This window comes from Ricinus communis, chromosome 2 (genome assembly GCF_019578655.1).
Source record: "Ricinus communis isolate WT05 ecotype wild-type chromosome 2, ASM1957865v1, whole genome shotgun sequence".
Taxonomy (NCBI): Eukaryota; Viridiplantae; Streptophyta; class Magnoliopsida; order Malpighiales; family Euphorbiaceae; genus Ricinus; species Ricinus communis.
In genome coordinates, this window is record NC_063257.1 from 7041225 (window position 1) to 7056554 (window position 15330).

Below are 15330 nucleotides of genomic sequence, written 5' to 3' on the forward strand. Positions count from 1 at the left end.
ATTCTATCTCTGATTTTTATCATTTAGCTAATAAAATTATTTATTAAATTTACAGAAAAAATTTGGTACTTAAATTTCTATTAAGTTATAACTTTCTCATAGTTATAAATTTTATTTGGTATCAAATGTATGATTATAGAGTCTTATAGAATATTGACATTTATTTAACACTTTTAGTTTACTTATTTGATTTTTGAAATTAAAGTGTCTATATTCATATTGTATATTATGTATATTCACTTTTATCCATCAAAACAATAATTAAGAACATAATTTAAAAAAAAAATTATTTTTCAAATTGAACTCAAATAGTAGCAATTCATTAGCAAATAATAATATTAAAATAAAATATTTTATTTAAATTTATTGTATATTTATATTTATCACCGCATCTATAAATTAATAAATATATAAAATATATTTTAAATAATATATTTATATCCATCATTTAATATTAGAATATAAGAAATTCACGTATATAATATTATTTTTATATTTAATATGATATACCCTAGACCTAAATAGGAATTTTTCAACCCCTTAGAATATTCTAAATTCTCCAAAAATTCAAATGCAAAAATTGTATCAATCCTTATCATCACTAACTCCATCATCAGGCTGTGTGAACGGATGACAATTGATGCATTAAATTTATCACTCAGTAAAATCTAGCACCCGCTGCACACAACACTAGCCCACACTTGCTTTTTTCTTTTTTTTCTTATTCTATCAAAAAAATCCATTACAAAACAAAGAAGACATTACACAAACACAAAGGGATAAAGAAATATATCTTGACAATCCAACGTGGCAAGAGGGAAGATATATGAGAGTCCCACACGTTGCAAGAGCCAAAAGATCCATTTCAAGAGACGGGAGTATGTGGAAGCAGCATGAGCCACGTGTTAGACCAACGAGTCCACGTTTGTCCACGTGGCAATCCATGGCAGGCCAGCGGAGATCGCGCGAAACACCAACCTCTTATCAACAAATAAATCTCTCTCACTAATATTGCCGTCTCTTTTTTCTCTCTCTTGGGTTTTTGGTCTGTAGTTGTAGACTGTATGCTTTCAAACGCCATGAACACTGTTGCTACAGCTGCAGCTCTCTCTTTGCCCATTTCTTTGTGTAGATCATCTAAACATAACTCTAAAAAGGTATTTCTTCTTTTAGATTCTTTATCTGCTTAGCTTATCTGGGCAGTAGCTGTTTTTCATTAGCTTGGTAGACATGGTTTCTTTTGATGTATAATATATACATATTTGTGATTATCTATCTGGGTACTTGTTAAACTTATTGGAAAATGACTATATTCTAAGATATGGGACTTCTGATGGATTTCATTTGCTGAAGTTGAATGTAAAGCTACTATCTTTATAGAAATCTTGGTTAAGGTTATGGATTCATGATTATCAATAGATACGGCTGATTCTGTAATATCTTAGCCTGATAAGCTTATCTTACTGATTCTAATCTAGGGCAAGCACTTAAATTGATATGATATATTAGTTCTAACTGGGATTGCTGTCAGTTATTATGGTGTGTGAATATAGTTTTTGGTTCTAGTCTTTTCTGAAAAGTCTAGATTCTTGCTAACATTCTAGAAGCTTATATAGTTCTAATTTTCTAAGCGATATGTGTTTGTGTCTGTGTTTCCAGGGGGTTAGGGGTGGGTTTGGGGTGTTTGCGGTATTTGGGGAGGAAGGTGGGGTGCTAGATAAGAAGAGTGTATGGAGTACCCTCTTTGATGTGGAGGATCCAAGATCCAAGATGCCTCAGTTGAAAGGGAAGTTCTTGGATGTGAATCAAGCACTTGAAGTGGCTAGATTTGATATTCAATACTGTGACTGGCGAGCCCGACAAGATGTTCTTACCATCATGCTTCTTCATGAAAAGGTCTTTTATTCTCGACTTCATTTGAGTTTCGTTTTTATGACTAATGATAACATTGGAGATTGGTTCGAGCTGAGTTGAGTTGTAAATACTATAATTGATCTGTACCTTTTCTTTCGAGCCTTTAGTTCTTTACAGTGATTGTACATGAGACCTTTGGATCTAATATTATCTATTTTTAGTTTATGGCTTTGACTTCTCACTTTGAAAAAATATGGCTGTAGGTTGTGGACGTTTTAAATCCTCTTGCTCGTGATTATAAGTCTATTGGCACCGTGAAGAAGGAACTTGCTGGACTGCAAGAAGCATTAGCCCAAGCTCATCAGCAGGTCTGCATACTTTCTGTAGTGAGATTCAAAATTATGCTAAAATTTGCTTAGAACCGCTCAGATCCTATCAAATATTTCACATTTTAAATTTGCTTAAAACCGCTCAGGCATAAATAATCATTAATTGATTACATTAGAATGGGATGCATCCAGTAGATTCAATGAGCACATTCATCACCAATGTTGTGTTGGTCTAGTGGCATGCTAGCTAGACTCCAAGGAAGCCAAAGATCACCAAGTTCTAGTTCTCGGAATCATATTCATTTGGAGGGTTTTACCATTTGTAGCCCACCAGCCCAAATAGGGTTTAGTTTCATATTCAATGTGGTACGGGGGTGAAAACCAAAAAAAAGAAAAAGGAGCACATTCATCAATATGTCGTGAATAAACCTTTTAATTCCTTACCATTAATAAGATACTTTTCCTTCCTTTACAATTTCGTTAGCATCATGATATTTGACACATGAATAATGACAGGTTCATCTATCTGAAGCAAGGGTTTCTACAGCTTTAGATAAGCTAGCTTACATGGAAGCACTGGTTAATGATAGGCTGTTGCCAGATAGAAGCACAACAGAGACTAGCCATACATCCCCTTCTACCAGTACTGCTCCTCAATCTCTGGATACTGTACAGAGGAGATCACCCCGAAAAAGCTTGAATGTGTCAGGTCCAGTTCAACCATACCATTCTCACCTTAAGAATTTTTGGTACCCTGTTGCGTTCTCCACTGACCTGAAGGATGATACCATGGTAAGCTTTTCGTCCAAATATTCATTATTCATGTTTTATGCATCAAATCCATTTTCTGGACAATCATTTCATCTGGTTGTAATCACAAATAAAACTTGTCTATCAGTTCACAGAAATGGAAAGAAGAACTAAACTGTCGCAGTTTCATTAGTTGTCTCCTTTGTTTTACAAGAAACAAATAAGAACACATATTTCATATTTTTTGTGGTGCACGTTGCGATGTGGAGAAGAGTCTTCTGGAAAGCCATTGTCAATGTTGGTAACTAAGTTATTTGTGCATGTCTTCTTACAAGTTCTTTAATCAATTTTCTGTTGTAGATTCCAATTGATTGCTTCGAGGAACCATGGGTGATCTTTCGCGGTAAAGATGGGAAACCTGGATGTGTCCAGAATACCTGTGCACATAGGGCATGTCCTCTTCACCTTGGTTCAGTAAATGAGGGTCGGATCCAATGTCCTTACCATGGTAAGTAGGAATGAAAGGACATATATGATTATGATGTTCTATATTCACCTTAAATTTGGACTTGTTTTAAAATATGGCTGACTATCATATATAAGTAATTAAGTACGGGAAGAAAGATTTGATTACTAATCCTCAAAATATTGGTGATTGATAAATATCAGGGTGGGAATACACAACAGATGGTAAATGTGAAAAAATGCCATCTACTCGACTACTTAATGTAAAAATAAAGTCATTGCCGTGTTTTGAGCAAGAGGGAATGATATGGGTTTGGCCTGGCAGTGACCCTCCGGCAGCAACACTTCCTTCTTTGCAGCCTCCGGCAGGTTTTCATGTCCATGCTGAGGTACGTTTCATATGCATCTAGATCTTTATGCTTTTGGTGAATGATAGAGGATAAATGTTTAAAGAAATTTTTTTCTCATGTGCTTCATGTCCTTGCATCTGATAGATTGTCATGGAACTTCCAGTGGAACACGGCCTACTTCTGGACAATCTTTTAGACCTTGCGCACGCCCCTTTTACTCATACGTCTACCTTTGCAAAGGGTTGGACTGTTCCAAGGTTTGTTCCTGTAACTTTAGTGTTGAAGATTTTATATTTTCAGCAAGTATAAGCAGGTTACTTTTTGTTTACATTTTAAAGATGGCACAAACTTTCTGTAAGAATGGGCACTGGTAATGAAAATTTAAATCTCTTTTGTTTGATTTAAATTCTCAGCTTGGTGACATTTTTAACACCTGCATCTGGCCTCCAAGGATACTGGGACCCATATCCAATAGATATGGAATTTCGACCACCTTGTATGGTTCTATCAACCATCGGGATCTCAAAGCCTGGAAAGCTAGAGGGCAAAAGTACCAGGCAATGTGCAACTCACCTTCACCAGCTTCATGTATGCTTGCCTTCTTCAAGACAAAAGACTAGATTATTATACAGAATGTCACTTGATTTTGCTCCGCTGCTAAAGCATATTCCTTTCATGGAATATCTATGGAGACATTTTGCTGAGCAGGTAACAAAATTGCTTAACTGACTTCTGTTTTTATATTCACAGTAGATGCATAAAGTAGTTCCAACATTTTTAGACCAAGTTGCATGGCACTATATCAAGGCAGCATCCTGGAGTCAAAAGCTTGAGAACCTATTTGGCAATTTGATTACTGATGACTAGTAATTAGCATCCTGAAAAGGATGACTCTAAGCCCCTTGATGATGCATCCTTAAATTAAGAACTCCCAACACCTAGGTGCATGCTTCCAAGAACATCTGGCTAATAATCTGAGATAAGCCAAATGGATCCATGACCTTGCTCGGTGTTTCTAACACTTTTCTCAATATATTCCACTGTGATGAAACAGGTATTAAATGAGGATCTGCGGCTTGTAGTCGGACAGCAGGAGCGGATGATAAATGGTGCAAATGTGTGGAATTTACCAGTTACTTATGATAAACTAGGAGTAAGGTATAGGCTATGGAGAGATGCTGTGGAAAGAGGAGCAAAGCAAAATCCTTTCAGCAAACCAACGTAAATAATTTCTTTTTTCTTTTCTTTAAGAAAAACGACCTAACTTCTCCAGATGCTTTTCAAGAATCAAGCCCTCTCTTCCAACTTATTCGTTCTGGGGTTGGCTTGCAAATAATCAACCACTGGTAGGCAGCGTGTGCAGTTTGGCCTTTGGTCTCTAAAATAGGACATTCTTGCACTGTCAGAGGTGGAAACTGTTGATTGATCTGTGGCAGAGAGAGACTGTTTCTGCATACTAATCCTTGCAAGATAAAAGAGAAATTGTACACTACCTTAATTGATTTTGTGTACAGTGAGATTCAATTTCATCTCTTTGAAAGCCAATGATAGCCTTGAAGATTGCTTGCTATCAGCTTTATTATGAAGCTCTTGGTGTTTGAAAGATGAGAGATCTCTGTTGTATCATATTATAACATTTATATTTAACGGAATCGCAAAATTTCCACCTTGTTGCCCATCAACTTGTTCTATCTACTATTTGTCTTCTTTCTTTTCAGTCATTTCCCTCCCGCTTTACGTTCTAATGTGTTTAAAAATTTTAAAAGCTACAAGTATCAGATAATTCAGTCTATTCTCATATTTCAAAAGGCTATTATTTTAGAATTAAATTCTTTTTAATTGGAAAAAAATGTCTCGCAACAAACAAAATTATACAACAGTGACTTGATTTTGCAAGATCATTGTTCAATGTTTGCATTATTCTGGTTTACTCAAACAGGCTTGGTCACTCTTTCTAGATATGCAATTTTCCATATTTTAAAAGGGTAACTATGATTTGGCTCATAATTCAAGAACAAGTACTGATCTTGTTAATGTAATTTATGCAAATGAAAAAGTTTTATAAAGGACTTGTCAGATTCTGATTATTCTTGGAAACCAACATAAAATTCTGAGAGGGATTATATATTGCTTATACAAATCAAAACCCCCAATTACACTAAAACCCAAAATCCAAAATCCAAAATCACAGAGAATTCCCACAAAAAGGACAGAATCTAAACTCAGGCTCGGCAACCCTGTCACAGAAATGGCACCTTAAGCCGTCCGAAACAGCTGATGGAGACACCGAATCAGTTCTTGGAGGTGGAAATGAAAAGGATCGAGGAAACATCAGATTACAATTATTACAATACATAGCAGGTTCTTTACCAGGCCATTTATAAACGGGAATGAAGAATAGCTTAAGAACTTTCTCGTACTCCACAAGATCAGCCATGGAACCGCAGTTTACGCACCTTCCCACCCCTGATTTCAAGACTCTACTCACCTGCTGCTCTACTCCTCCTGCAAAGAAGAAGAACATCCTCTTTTATTTTGGAAAAGAATGAATCCAGGCTATCAGTTTTATTGGGTGTGTTTAATTTATGTGTTGCAGATGTTTGGTATCGTTTTGGTGTGTTTCATTGAAGAGGAGGCAAGCACTGGAGGGTTCTGGATCGCTCTCTGGATTACTCCAAAATTAAAAAATTAAGGGTTGTTTTTAAGTTAGGGAAAAGTACAGAAACATATTATGTGTGTTAGGCATTTTTACACTAGAGGACTGTACTTCTTTTTGTGATAAAATAATACTTTATAATTTAATTTTCTTATATCAATTAATATTATATATTTAAATTTTTATAATTTAATATCTAATAATAATATTCATTTTTAAACTACCAAATCAATTATCATAATATTTCTGAAATATTATAATTTTATTTTAATTTTTTTAATAAAAATTTAAAAATATAGAATTTATTTTATTTAATATGAATTCAGTGTAGTTAATTATATGCTAAATTATTTAATAAGTAATGTTATTATTAGAAATAAATATAATAATATTAAATTATAAAAATATAAAAATATTAATATGTAAAACAGTAAAAATATGAAAAACACACACAACAAAAAAAAAATCCCTTTTTAAGTACAAAAGGCCCTCAACCACATATCACTCTTTTGTAATTTTCCCTTTTAAGTTACTTTGTTTTTCTTAACAGTCGGTCGTACAAAATTTATATCTGTGCTGTGCGGTTTAGAATTTACAAGAAAAAGAAAAATTATATCAACTGAATAAAAAATATTAACATTATTTCGGAAAGTTAATTACTTTTTTGTACTGAAAAATATCTACTTTGCAGAAGAATACATTAAAATTTTTAATTCAAATTACAGTAACACTTTAGAAAAAAAAATGTTTTTTACAGAAGACTTATAATATTACAAAAGTTTCTTCAGTTCTATAAATTAACAGCTTTATTAATGAAGATATCAAAATTATGAAACGTATTAAAAAATTATTAACTTTTTAAATAATTTTTCTTACTTATTACATATGAGTTTCACAATAATATACTTATTCACGTTAATTAATTTATAAAAACAATATATTAATGAAAAATGATATAAGTTTTCATGGTCATAATTTTTTTAAATGATAGGTTTGTTTCTTAATAAATTAAAATGATATCGTAAACTCTATATGTGCAAACGTTAATATTGTTTAATTATTTCAATAGTTTGTACTTTTATTTGATTACATATAATTTTGCTTCTGATAAAAGAAAAAGTAACATGTAATTACAGATTAAAGTAATTGCAATATTCTCTATTAAAAAAGAAATGGTAATTGTAAATCTGGCTGCCTGAGACGGCCCGGCTCAAACCCATCTCCCAGGACCTTTAGAAAAAGGTCTAAATGGCATATTTGCATAGGACAAGTCCCGTGAAATACTAATCACCCACCATTGAAGAGGATTTTGTCTGTCCAGCAAGGACAGTACCTATTATGAAGACTTTCTTAATTATAATGAAAACTCTAAAATTTGAAGGTATGCATTCGAAGTTGCTAAAAAATGAAGTAATTCCGAAAAAGTTTTCAAGTACACACTGATTGTTAACTTCTGAGAATCGTGCTTTTAAGTATCCTTTATCTTGTTCTCGTTTTGACGTGTGTATATATATATATATATTCAATATTGCAATGCATCAGCACATAACTGGAACAAATATATTAAAGGGCCAAAAGAGAGTAAGCATGTCTTAAAAGAGACTGAAACTGACAAGGAATACATGGGGAAACACAAGGGATCACAGCATACTCGGAACTACATTCAGGAACAGCAGATCTATGCAGACACTAACAAGAAGATTACACACAAGATACCATCAGACAAAGACGGACATTATTCTGAACTGAATCATAAAAAGAGAAGAAGAAAGAACTCTAGTATAAGATTAATACTGAAGAGGATAACTCATGATTCTCCTCTCCTGCACTCTGATCCGATCAGATGATAAAACAGATCACCCCCCACTAACAGTGCTTAGTGCAAAAGCAGCGACGTCGAAACCCTCGGCAGCGACCGCCATGAAATCCTTCTGTTTTGCAAATGTTGGCGCAGTTTGTAGTGCTCAAACATGTCCCTTTGAACTTATGGCTCTGAGATTCGCAGGTCCTTGCCTCCGCCACCTTTGCCCCCATCTCTGATCAGCCAAACTCAAAAACGTTCAATTACATGTTTCCTTTATATCTTTTGTTTTCTTTTAAACTTATAATTATTTAAATTAGTTAGGCCTGATTCTGGTTCGAGGCTGCTTGCTCAGGGATTTGCAGTACCACTAAGCCAAGTTTTATTAGTGATTCAAGAAAATAGTCTTTAAATGCATACCGTAACTAATATTCGTCAGTCGTTGGTTGTTTCTTACTAATTATTAAGGAAGATCATAATGAAGCAAGAAAGTAGAAGTAGGTAAAGATCCTAGGGAGTTTACCAGTGGCCACAAGCAGCAGGAGGAGGAGGAAAACAGTCGAGAAGAGGCGCATAGGATGCTTCATTGCCAAGCGAGAAAAATACAAAAACACAGACAGAGAAACTCAAAAGAGAAGTGGAGTGATGGTGGCAATAGATAGGCTACTTACTATATATAACATCTGGATCAGACATTACCAGACAAGAACAGAAAAGGCCGGGGACAAATCACAATCGTGCACGTTCTCTTTTTCTTTTCTGAATAATAGAGAAAGAGACGCTACATTCGTATCAAGGACAATTCACATGCGTTCTTCCAGATAAAAATGAAAGCATCTCCAACATAATTAGCTTTTAACTTATATTCCTTAACTTTCTTTTTCATTATGTAATCTTGGAAAGTTGTTCTTTTATTTATTTGTGTTCATGACCAAATTTATTTATATTTGTGACCTTCTTTCTCTTCTACAAAATCAAATATTCTACAAAAATAAAAATTAAAAAATTATTATTATTATTATTTGAAGAGCAAATCTTAGGACTAAAAATTAAAATGCTATTAAATATAATAGTAATACAGCCCAAAAAAATCTTACAAGATTTGTTTTTTATGTTGTCCAACTCCACCCACACTGGCAGCGCTATAATGTAAAGGCTATTCACATTATCTTTTGACAGCGTTATCTTTATGCATTGTATTGATCTGTCTTTCTTCTTTTTCTGACATTTAGTTTCAAATTGTAGGTCCACCCCACTATCTAATCTCTGTGGATGCATGCTATTCCTCACCTTGCATTCCATGAACCTCTCTAATCCAACCCCAATTCTAATAAGTTTGTTACTATTTTAAATTAAATCTAATAACTATATTTCAGTCGAATTTGAATTTATTTTGAGTTTGGCTTATTAATAATTTTTTAGTTCTATTAATTTATTTAATAATATAATTTATTTTATTATGTTGAATTTATTAACTATTGATAAAAATTAATTATATTGTATAATAAAAATGAATATATCTTTACATATTAACTTATATAAATTGATAAATATTTAATATATAAAAATTATAAATATTACAAGCTTGAACAAAAATTGATTAAATAGATTAATTCAAAAATACACTTTAAGAGTATGAAAACGAGTTAGCTTTGCGAGCAAACGACAGCTTCCTACTGCAGGAATATTCCCCTGATGCTCCATACCCACTACCGACCTGCGTTTTGTATTTTTCCTGTGTCCGTACAATAACAGTGCATCCAAAGAGGGGAAGGCAGAAGCTTAACTACTAATTTAACAAAATTCAATTAGTCTCTTTTTATTTTCTAGACATAAATTATTAAAAATTTAAAATCTTACAAAGTTTAAAATATGGACTTCCTGTACAGCTGATTAACATTAACGCATGTATTTCTGGCTAAAAATATGTTTCTGCTGATATGAAGGCACTTGTTTTGGAAGTTAAGATATTATTATTTGAATTGCTTGGGGTCCAATTCAAGGACATCACGCATTAACACTTGTCATCATATATGTTCGGATAAGGCAAATTAATGAGATGCAAGGAAGTAGACTGAAACATTATTAATTAACATCATAAGGAGATGCCATCTGTCCAGTGAAAATACTCCTTTAATACGCTCATAATACCTAGGTAGTAATAATCTAATATTTACCATAACATTTTAGGTATCTGAAAAAGAAAGTAACGGATAACATCATTTTGGTATAATTTATTATCAAACATTTATGCTTAGTTTTGGGGAAAAGAAATTGAATTCATAGTTATTGAAACTCCAAAAGTCGCACTTTCTTTTGGAGGAAATACTGAAGGAGATTAAAGGAAGTACAGATGAGGAAAATATGTTCTCTCCTTAATTATCTGGATCCGGGGAAACAAGAAAAAGAAAAAGAAAGTTGTTCTGCAAAGAGTAAAAGATTATGATTTCACCTTTCTCTCTTCAGTAATCAAAGGATACTTTGTACATAAACTTGGAGAAAAAAGCAGATTGTGGACAAGAAAAATCTTGGATTGTGAATGAAAGCCTTTGTCTGCTTTCTAGAGTAAAAGGAACAAGGGGAAAAAGCAATGGGATATCACAGGGACATTTCCTTTTCTTCTTTTGGACCTATATGTAATCTTTGTCATTTGATATGAAAATAGTCTAAATTCAAGAAATTGAAGTGCGGATCAGGTTTTTTTTCTTTGATAGAGAGACTCTTTTTACCAGGAAAAACTTGACTTGCTACAGCTCAACTAACCCCAGTCAGCAGAATCACCCGCAAACAACCGACCTAGACTATATCAAGCCCCTGGAAGAAGACAAAATAGTATAAGAAAAATATTGCAAGAACCCACAGCAAATTAAACAGAAAGAAGCCTAAGCACCAACATTCCAGCCCGGATTACATTCCTAGATACCAAGAGAAAATGGAACAATAAGATCCATGCAAATGAAATAACTGGACCATGGAAATTTTTCTCTTGATTTGCCAAAAGCATCAGCCATGGAAATTTTTCTCTCTCTCGCTATTGATATGGACAGCGGAGATGTTATTAATCAGCCCTTTTAAGTTGTCGATTTGACAAAACTCAGCAGCAATTAATATGAAAATTTCAAGGCCTACAGTCATTAGACTTGAGAATCCAAGATACATGAGTCAGATTTAATAACAAGGCTAGAGAAAGTAAGTGCAGGATTTTCAACTGTTAGCTGTAGAGCTTTTCTACACTTCTGCTGAATTAGAATCAAGAATACCACAAGCAATTGAAAAGAGACAAATGACCGAACTCGTATGATCTCTGGTAGCACCATCTAAACCAGGTTTCCTGATCGAGGACCCATCTTGCATTCCATTTCACCTCACCAGGTGGCCATCGCAATCCAACCGTTTGCATTTAAACTTGTCAATTCAAATTCAGTGTCCGGCAGATTTCTCAACCTCTTTTTGCCCCTTAGTTGTTCTCATATATACAAACTTAGACGTGAAACACATTGGATTTTAATCGAAAATAAATATTGTTTGTGTTTCCATATTCACTTATATAACCCACCAAAAGCAACAAATTAAGTAATTGTCTACTGTCTTCTATATCCAATTAAGGCTTATTACACACCGTACGGCTATGAATGAAAAGTTTTAGTTCTTGACATGAATACTAATCCACTCTCTAAAATAATAATTTAAAATTCATGAGTGGCTTAAAATGTCAATTATTTTTAGTGTCAGCTTTTTTTTTTAAATTTCATATTCTTCAGTAAATCTCTTCCAATTTGCTATTTAACACTTACTCACTATAGTTTCAATTACATACACCGATTCGATTACAAGAACATCACATTTCAGCTTTATTAAATACCACAAACATTTCTATAAAAAAATCCAAATCCTATAAAAAAAATATAAAAAGCTCTAAGAAAGAAGATTTGAGAAATCCTAATAAATAAATAGAAAATTATAATTATTGAATAAAGATACATTTAAAAAAAAATTAAGGAATCATAAAACCTGCCGTCCGAGCTTGTTGACAATGAACAATCAACCCCAATTAATCAACTTTCTGTCCTTATCTAGATTTACAACTATCATAATGTGGATAATTAGCTCCAACTTCGTTACTAGATCACAAGAACATTCATATGAATATTGAGTATTTTAAAGTTTGATTCCATCCATCAAGTATCAAGAAGAACCTCAAAAATAATTCTTGCATATTGGTGTTCAGTAAACCAAATTTCAGATTCTATACTCATCACTTGCATATATTACTAATAGACACTATGTCATACTCGGGGAAAAAGACTATGATTCAGTTTACAGATAAAAGCATGTAGCACTGTAAAAATCGCTTAGCTTTTAGTATACATATGAGTTGCTTTAAAAGTTGTCTCATATATACCAACAAAAAGAAGTGATCCAACTAGAGATGGTGGTTCGAGTTTTGTCATCTATGTCTGTCCATGAGGATCTCTAATCCTTGGCTCAATTGGATTTCCGTTTTCTTGTACTTTCAGTAATCAAGAAAATCCAAGAATCTTGGAGGAGAAAGATCGCTGTTCTTGGATCCTTGACGCAAATCATCATCAATCAAGAAATCGAAAACCTGCACAAAGGGCACAAGTGGTTTGTATGTAGCCACTTGACGATACAATCCTCATGAAAAACATGGCCACAAGCCAACCTTATAACCACTTCACCAACCGATTCTTTCTCCAAACACACCATGCATGTTTCACCCGATATTTTATCATCATCTTTATCAATCCTAACCCTCTTTAATCCTTCAATGCAAGATTTACTCGCGGGCTTAAACCTTGCTTTTTCTTGAATCGTTTCACCCAAAGCACGATCAATCTCTTCGCGCTCATCATAAGGAGTAACAACACAGATAAGCAAGCCCATTGTTAGCACCTTAACATTCTTATTGCTTGGGTGAGTAGCCATTTCCAAAGCAAACGAAGATACTTCAGGCAAGATTAAATCAATGAAGTCTCTTGAGGCAGCAGTGGTGGAAAGTATAGCGTCCATAATAGATGACCGAGACTGATCATCTGATGAAAAGATTAGGTTTCGAGGTATAGGGAATGATCTGTGGGTTGTTGTTACGGGAATCTGATTGCTTTCAGGGTAATGTATTTCAAGAACATGGTGGAAGTGGATTTGGATATCGAATATATCACAATCAACATCAATGTCGTTGCTATCCTTGTTGTTGAAATCTTGCCACATGTAGTACTCGTAAGTAGATGCCATTGAAGAAGATTAAAGATGGGGCCACTTGCTTTTCAAGATTAGGGTTTTGTTTCGAGTTTAGTTTTAGGTTGTAGTTAGGGTTTAATGAAAGAAAGATTAATGGGTTTGGTTTTTGTGATGATGCGCACAAACAAATTAGCAGCTTCAGATGACAGTTATTAGATGAACCGATATTATGAACCGATTTTACTAACAGAAAAGAGTTCTAATTAGCGGGATAAAACTTGACCCACTCGTTAAAAATATTACCATATTTGATAGTTTAATAATATGAAAAACTTCATTAAACTATCCTCTGGATGGATTAATATATTTTCACTAAAAGATTTGTGATTTGCTTTTTTTCACTTTAGTACCATATGGTCGTCAGCAAATAATTGTCAAATTATAAAATTACGTTTAGAGATTCTGACGTGCCATGCAATAACTACTATTTTTTTAATTGTTACGTCAGCCTTTTAATAAAGTTATGCAATCTGACCGTTATTTGTTAATGATTATATTCATAAGATATTTAAATAAAGAAAAGTAAACTATAAATGAAAATACATTAAATCACAAAATAATTTATTGAAATTTTTTCTAATAATATAAATTTGTATGATAATAAGTATTGAATTTATATAATAAGTGATTCATATTTAATACTATTAGTAATATAAATTTGTCTGATAACAAGTATTGAATTTATGTAATAAGTGATGTTTGAATTATCTATAGCATTCACTTTTACGTGTATAACAAAATGAAGAAAAAAAAAATTGTTTTTTCTAATTTATTGAAAATAAATGAATTATGTATTTTTTTTCACAATCTAATTCGAGATTTTTTTAGATAGATAATTCCATTAATAAGAAAGAACTTGTACAATTTGGAAGACTCCTGCAGCCCTGCAAATCCTCAATATGTATGAAATCTTAATGTTCATCAATACTGAACTCAGCACATGTTTAAACGTAAGAAATTCTTAGCTTTTTTCTTTCTTAGTTTTCTTTAAAAACTTCTTAGTTTCCTCGTTTTTTAAGTTTGAAATTTTTAGTTAAACTAAGTTCATCACGGATTCTTTTTCTTTTTAAAATCTGAATTTTTTTAATTAAATTTATTTTTATTACGTCATTTATAAATCAATTACATAAATGATATGAAATTATTATTAATTATTGTACTTAAACTGGTTAGTTTTTAATTATAAATAACTAATAGTAATAAATAAATCAACACTTAAGAGTGTGTAGAAAGATGGTAATGATCTTTTTTAATTTAACTAGGGCCTCGAGTTCAAATCTAAGGTAATATATCAACATAAATTTGAAGAAAAACAAATAATCACTTACATTATATTTGGTTGAAATTTATAAATTTAAGGAATTTATTTATAAATTTAAAGGTTATGTATTTTGAATGAAGTGAAAGTTCTACATAATCAAATTTATGTGGAATTGGTTATAACTAAATTAAATTCTAACTAAATAGGTAGAATTTTTAAATAAGTTTCACATTAGTAAGTTAATGTATTTCATAACACCAAAAAATCTCTTCAATTTAATTATTTATATTTTCTTTTCTCTTTTTTTCTTTCAAATAAGATAAATTCTTTTATAGATTTCAACCAAACATAGTAATTGTTATGACAAATAATCTCTATCCATCTAACAAATGCCTAACCTGTTATATCTCTAAACATAGCTACTTTTCTAATTAGTAGAAACCTCAGCAGTAGTAATATTCTCTGGAAAATCTTGGGATTCCTGGCTTCCCACAAGTAATAGACACGGGCACAAAAAGAGAGCCCTCTAATCTTGCTTAACACTGATTTCCCACAGGATTTCCTCGAGAACCACATTTGCTAGTTGCTTTATTTTAAGGAAA

General features: G+C 32.6%; 4 protein-coding genes across 4 annotated transcripts; 1 reads left to right on the forward strand and 3 right to left on the reverse strand.

Moving 5' to 3' along the window:
* The first annotated feature begins 1012 nt into the window (after positions 1-1012).
* Positions 1013-5430, forward strand: LOC8274070 (chlorophyllide a oxygenase, chloroplastic). Its single transcript, XM_002513711.4, is given in 11 exon segments — positions 1013-1157; positions 1660-1896; positions 2118-2222; positions 2700-2975; positions 3294-3441; positions 3603-3787; positions 3893-4005; positions 4162-4303; positions 4305-4395; positions 4398-4456; positions 4803-5430. Coding segments are annotated over 11 exon segments (1620 nt in total). The 5' UTR covers positions 1013-1064; the 3' UTR covers positions 4974-5430.
* Positions 5431-5805: 375 nt separating this feature from the next.
* Positions 5806-6494, reverse strand: LOC8274069. The gene has a single exon (XM_002513710.4). The coding sequence runs from the start codon at positions 6270-6272 to the stop codon at positions 5934-5936; it is 339 nt and encodes a 112-aa protein (XP_002513756.1). The 5' UTR covers positions 6273-6494; the 3' UTR covers positions 5806-5933.
* A 1450-nt stretch (positions 6495-7944) lies between these two features.
* Positions 7945-8873, reverse strand: LOC8274068 (defensin Ec-AMP-D2). Its single transcript, XM_002513709.4, has 2 exons — positions 8729-8873; positions 7945-8440 (listed from the first exon to the last, which is right to left on the reverse strand). The coding sequence occupies exons 1-2, from the start codon at positions 8790-8792 to the stop codon at positions 8271-8273; spliced, it is 234 nt and encodes a 77-aa protein (XP_002513755.1). The 5' UTR covers positions 8793-8873; the 3' UTR covers positions 7945-8270.
* A 2403-nt stretch (positions 8874-11276) lies between these two features.
* On the reverse strand, positions 11277-13504 carry LOC125369230 (E3 ubiquitin-protein ligase ATL4-like). The gene has a single exon (XM_048371212.1). The coding sequence runs from the start codon at positions 13459-13461 to the stop codon at positions 12796-12798; it is 666 nt and encodes a 221-aa protein (XP_048227169.1). The 5' UTR covers positions 13462-13504; the 3' UTR covers positions 11277-12795.
* Between the last annotated feature and the right edge of the window lie 1826 nt (positions 13505-15330).

Excerpts from the sequence above, each read along its gene's own strand:
- LOC8274069 (XM_002513710.4), bottom strand. The coding sequence starts at position 6,272 with ATGTTCTTCTTCTTTGCAGGAGGAGTAGAGCAGCAGGTGAGTAGAGTC.
- LOC8274068 (XM_002513709.4), bottom strand. The coding sequence starts at position 8,792 with ATGAAGCATCCTATGCGCCTCTTCTCGACTGTTTTCCTCCTCCTCCTG. Across the intron at positions 8,441-8,728 it reads CCTGCTGCTTGTGGCCACTG|AGATGGGGGCAAAGGTGGCG; the intron begins GTAAACTCCCTA and ends TTGGCTGATCAG.
- LOC125369230 (XM_048371212.1), bottom strand. The coding sequence starts at position 13,461 with ATGGCATCTACTTACGAGTACTACATGTGGCAAGATTTCAACAACAAG.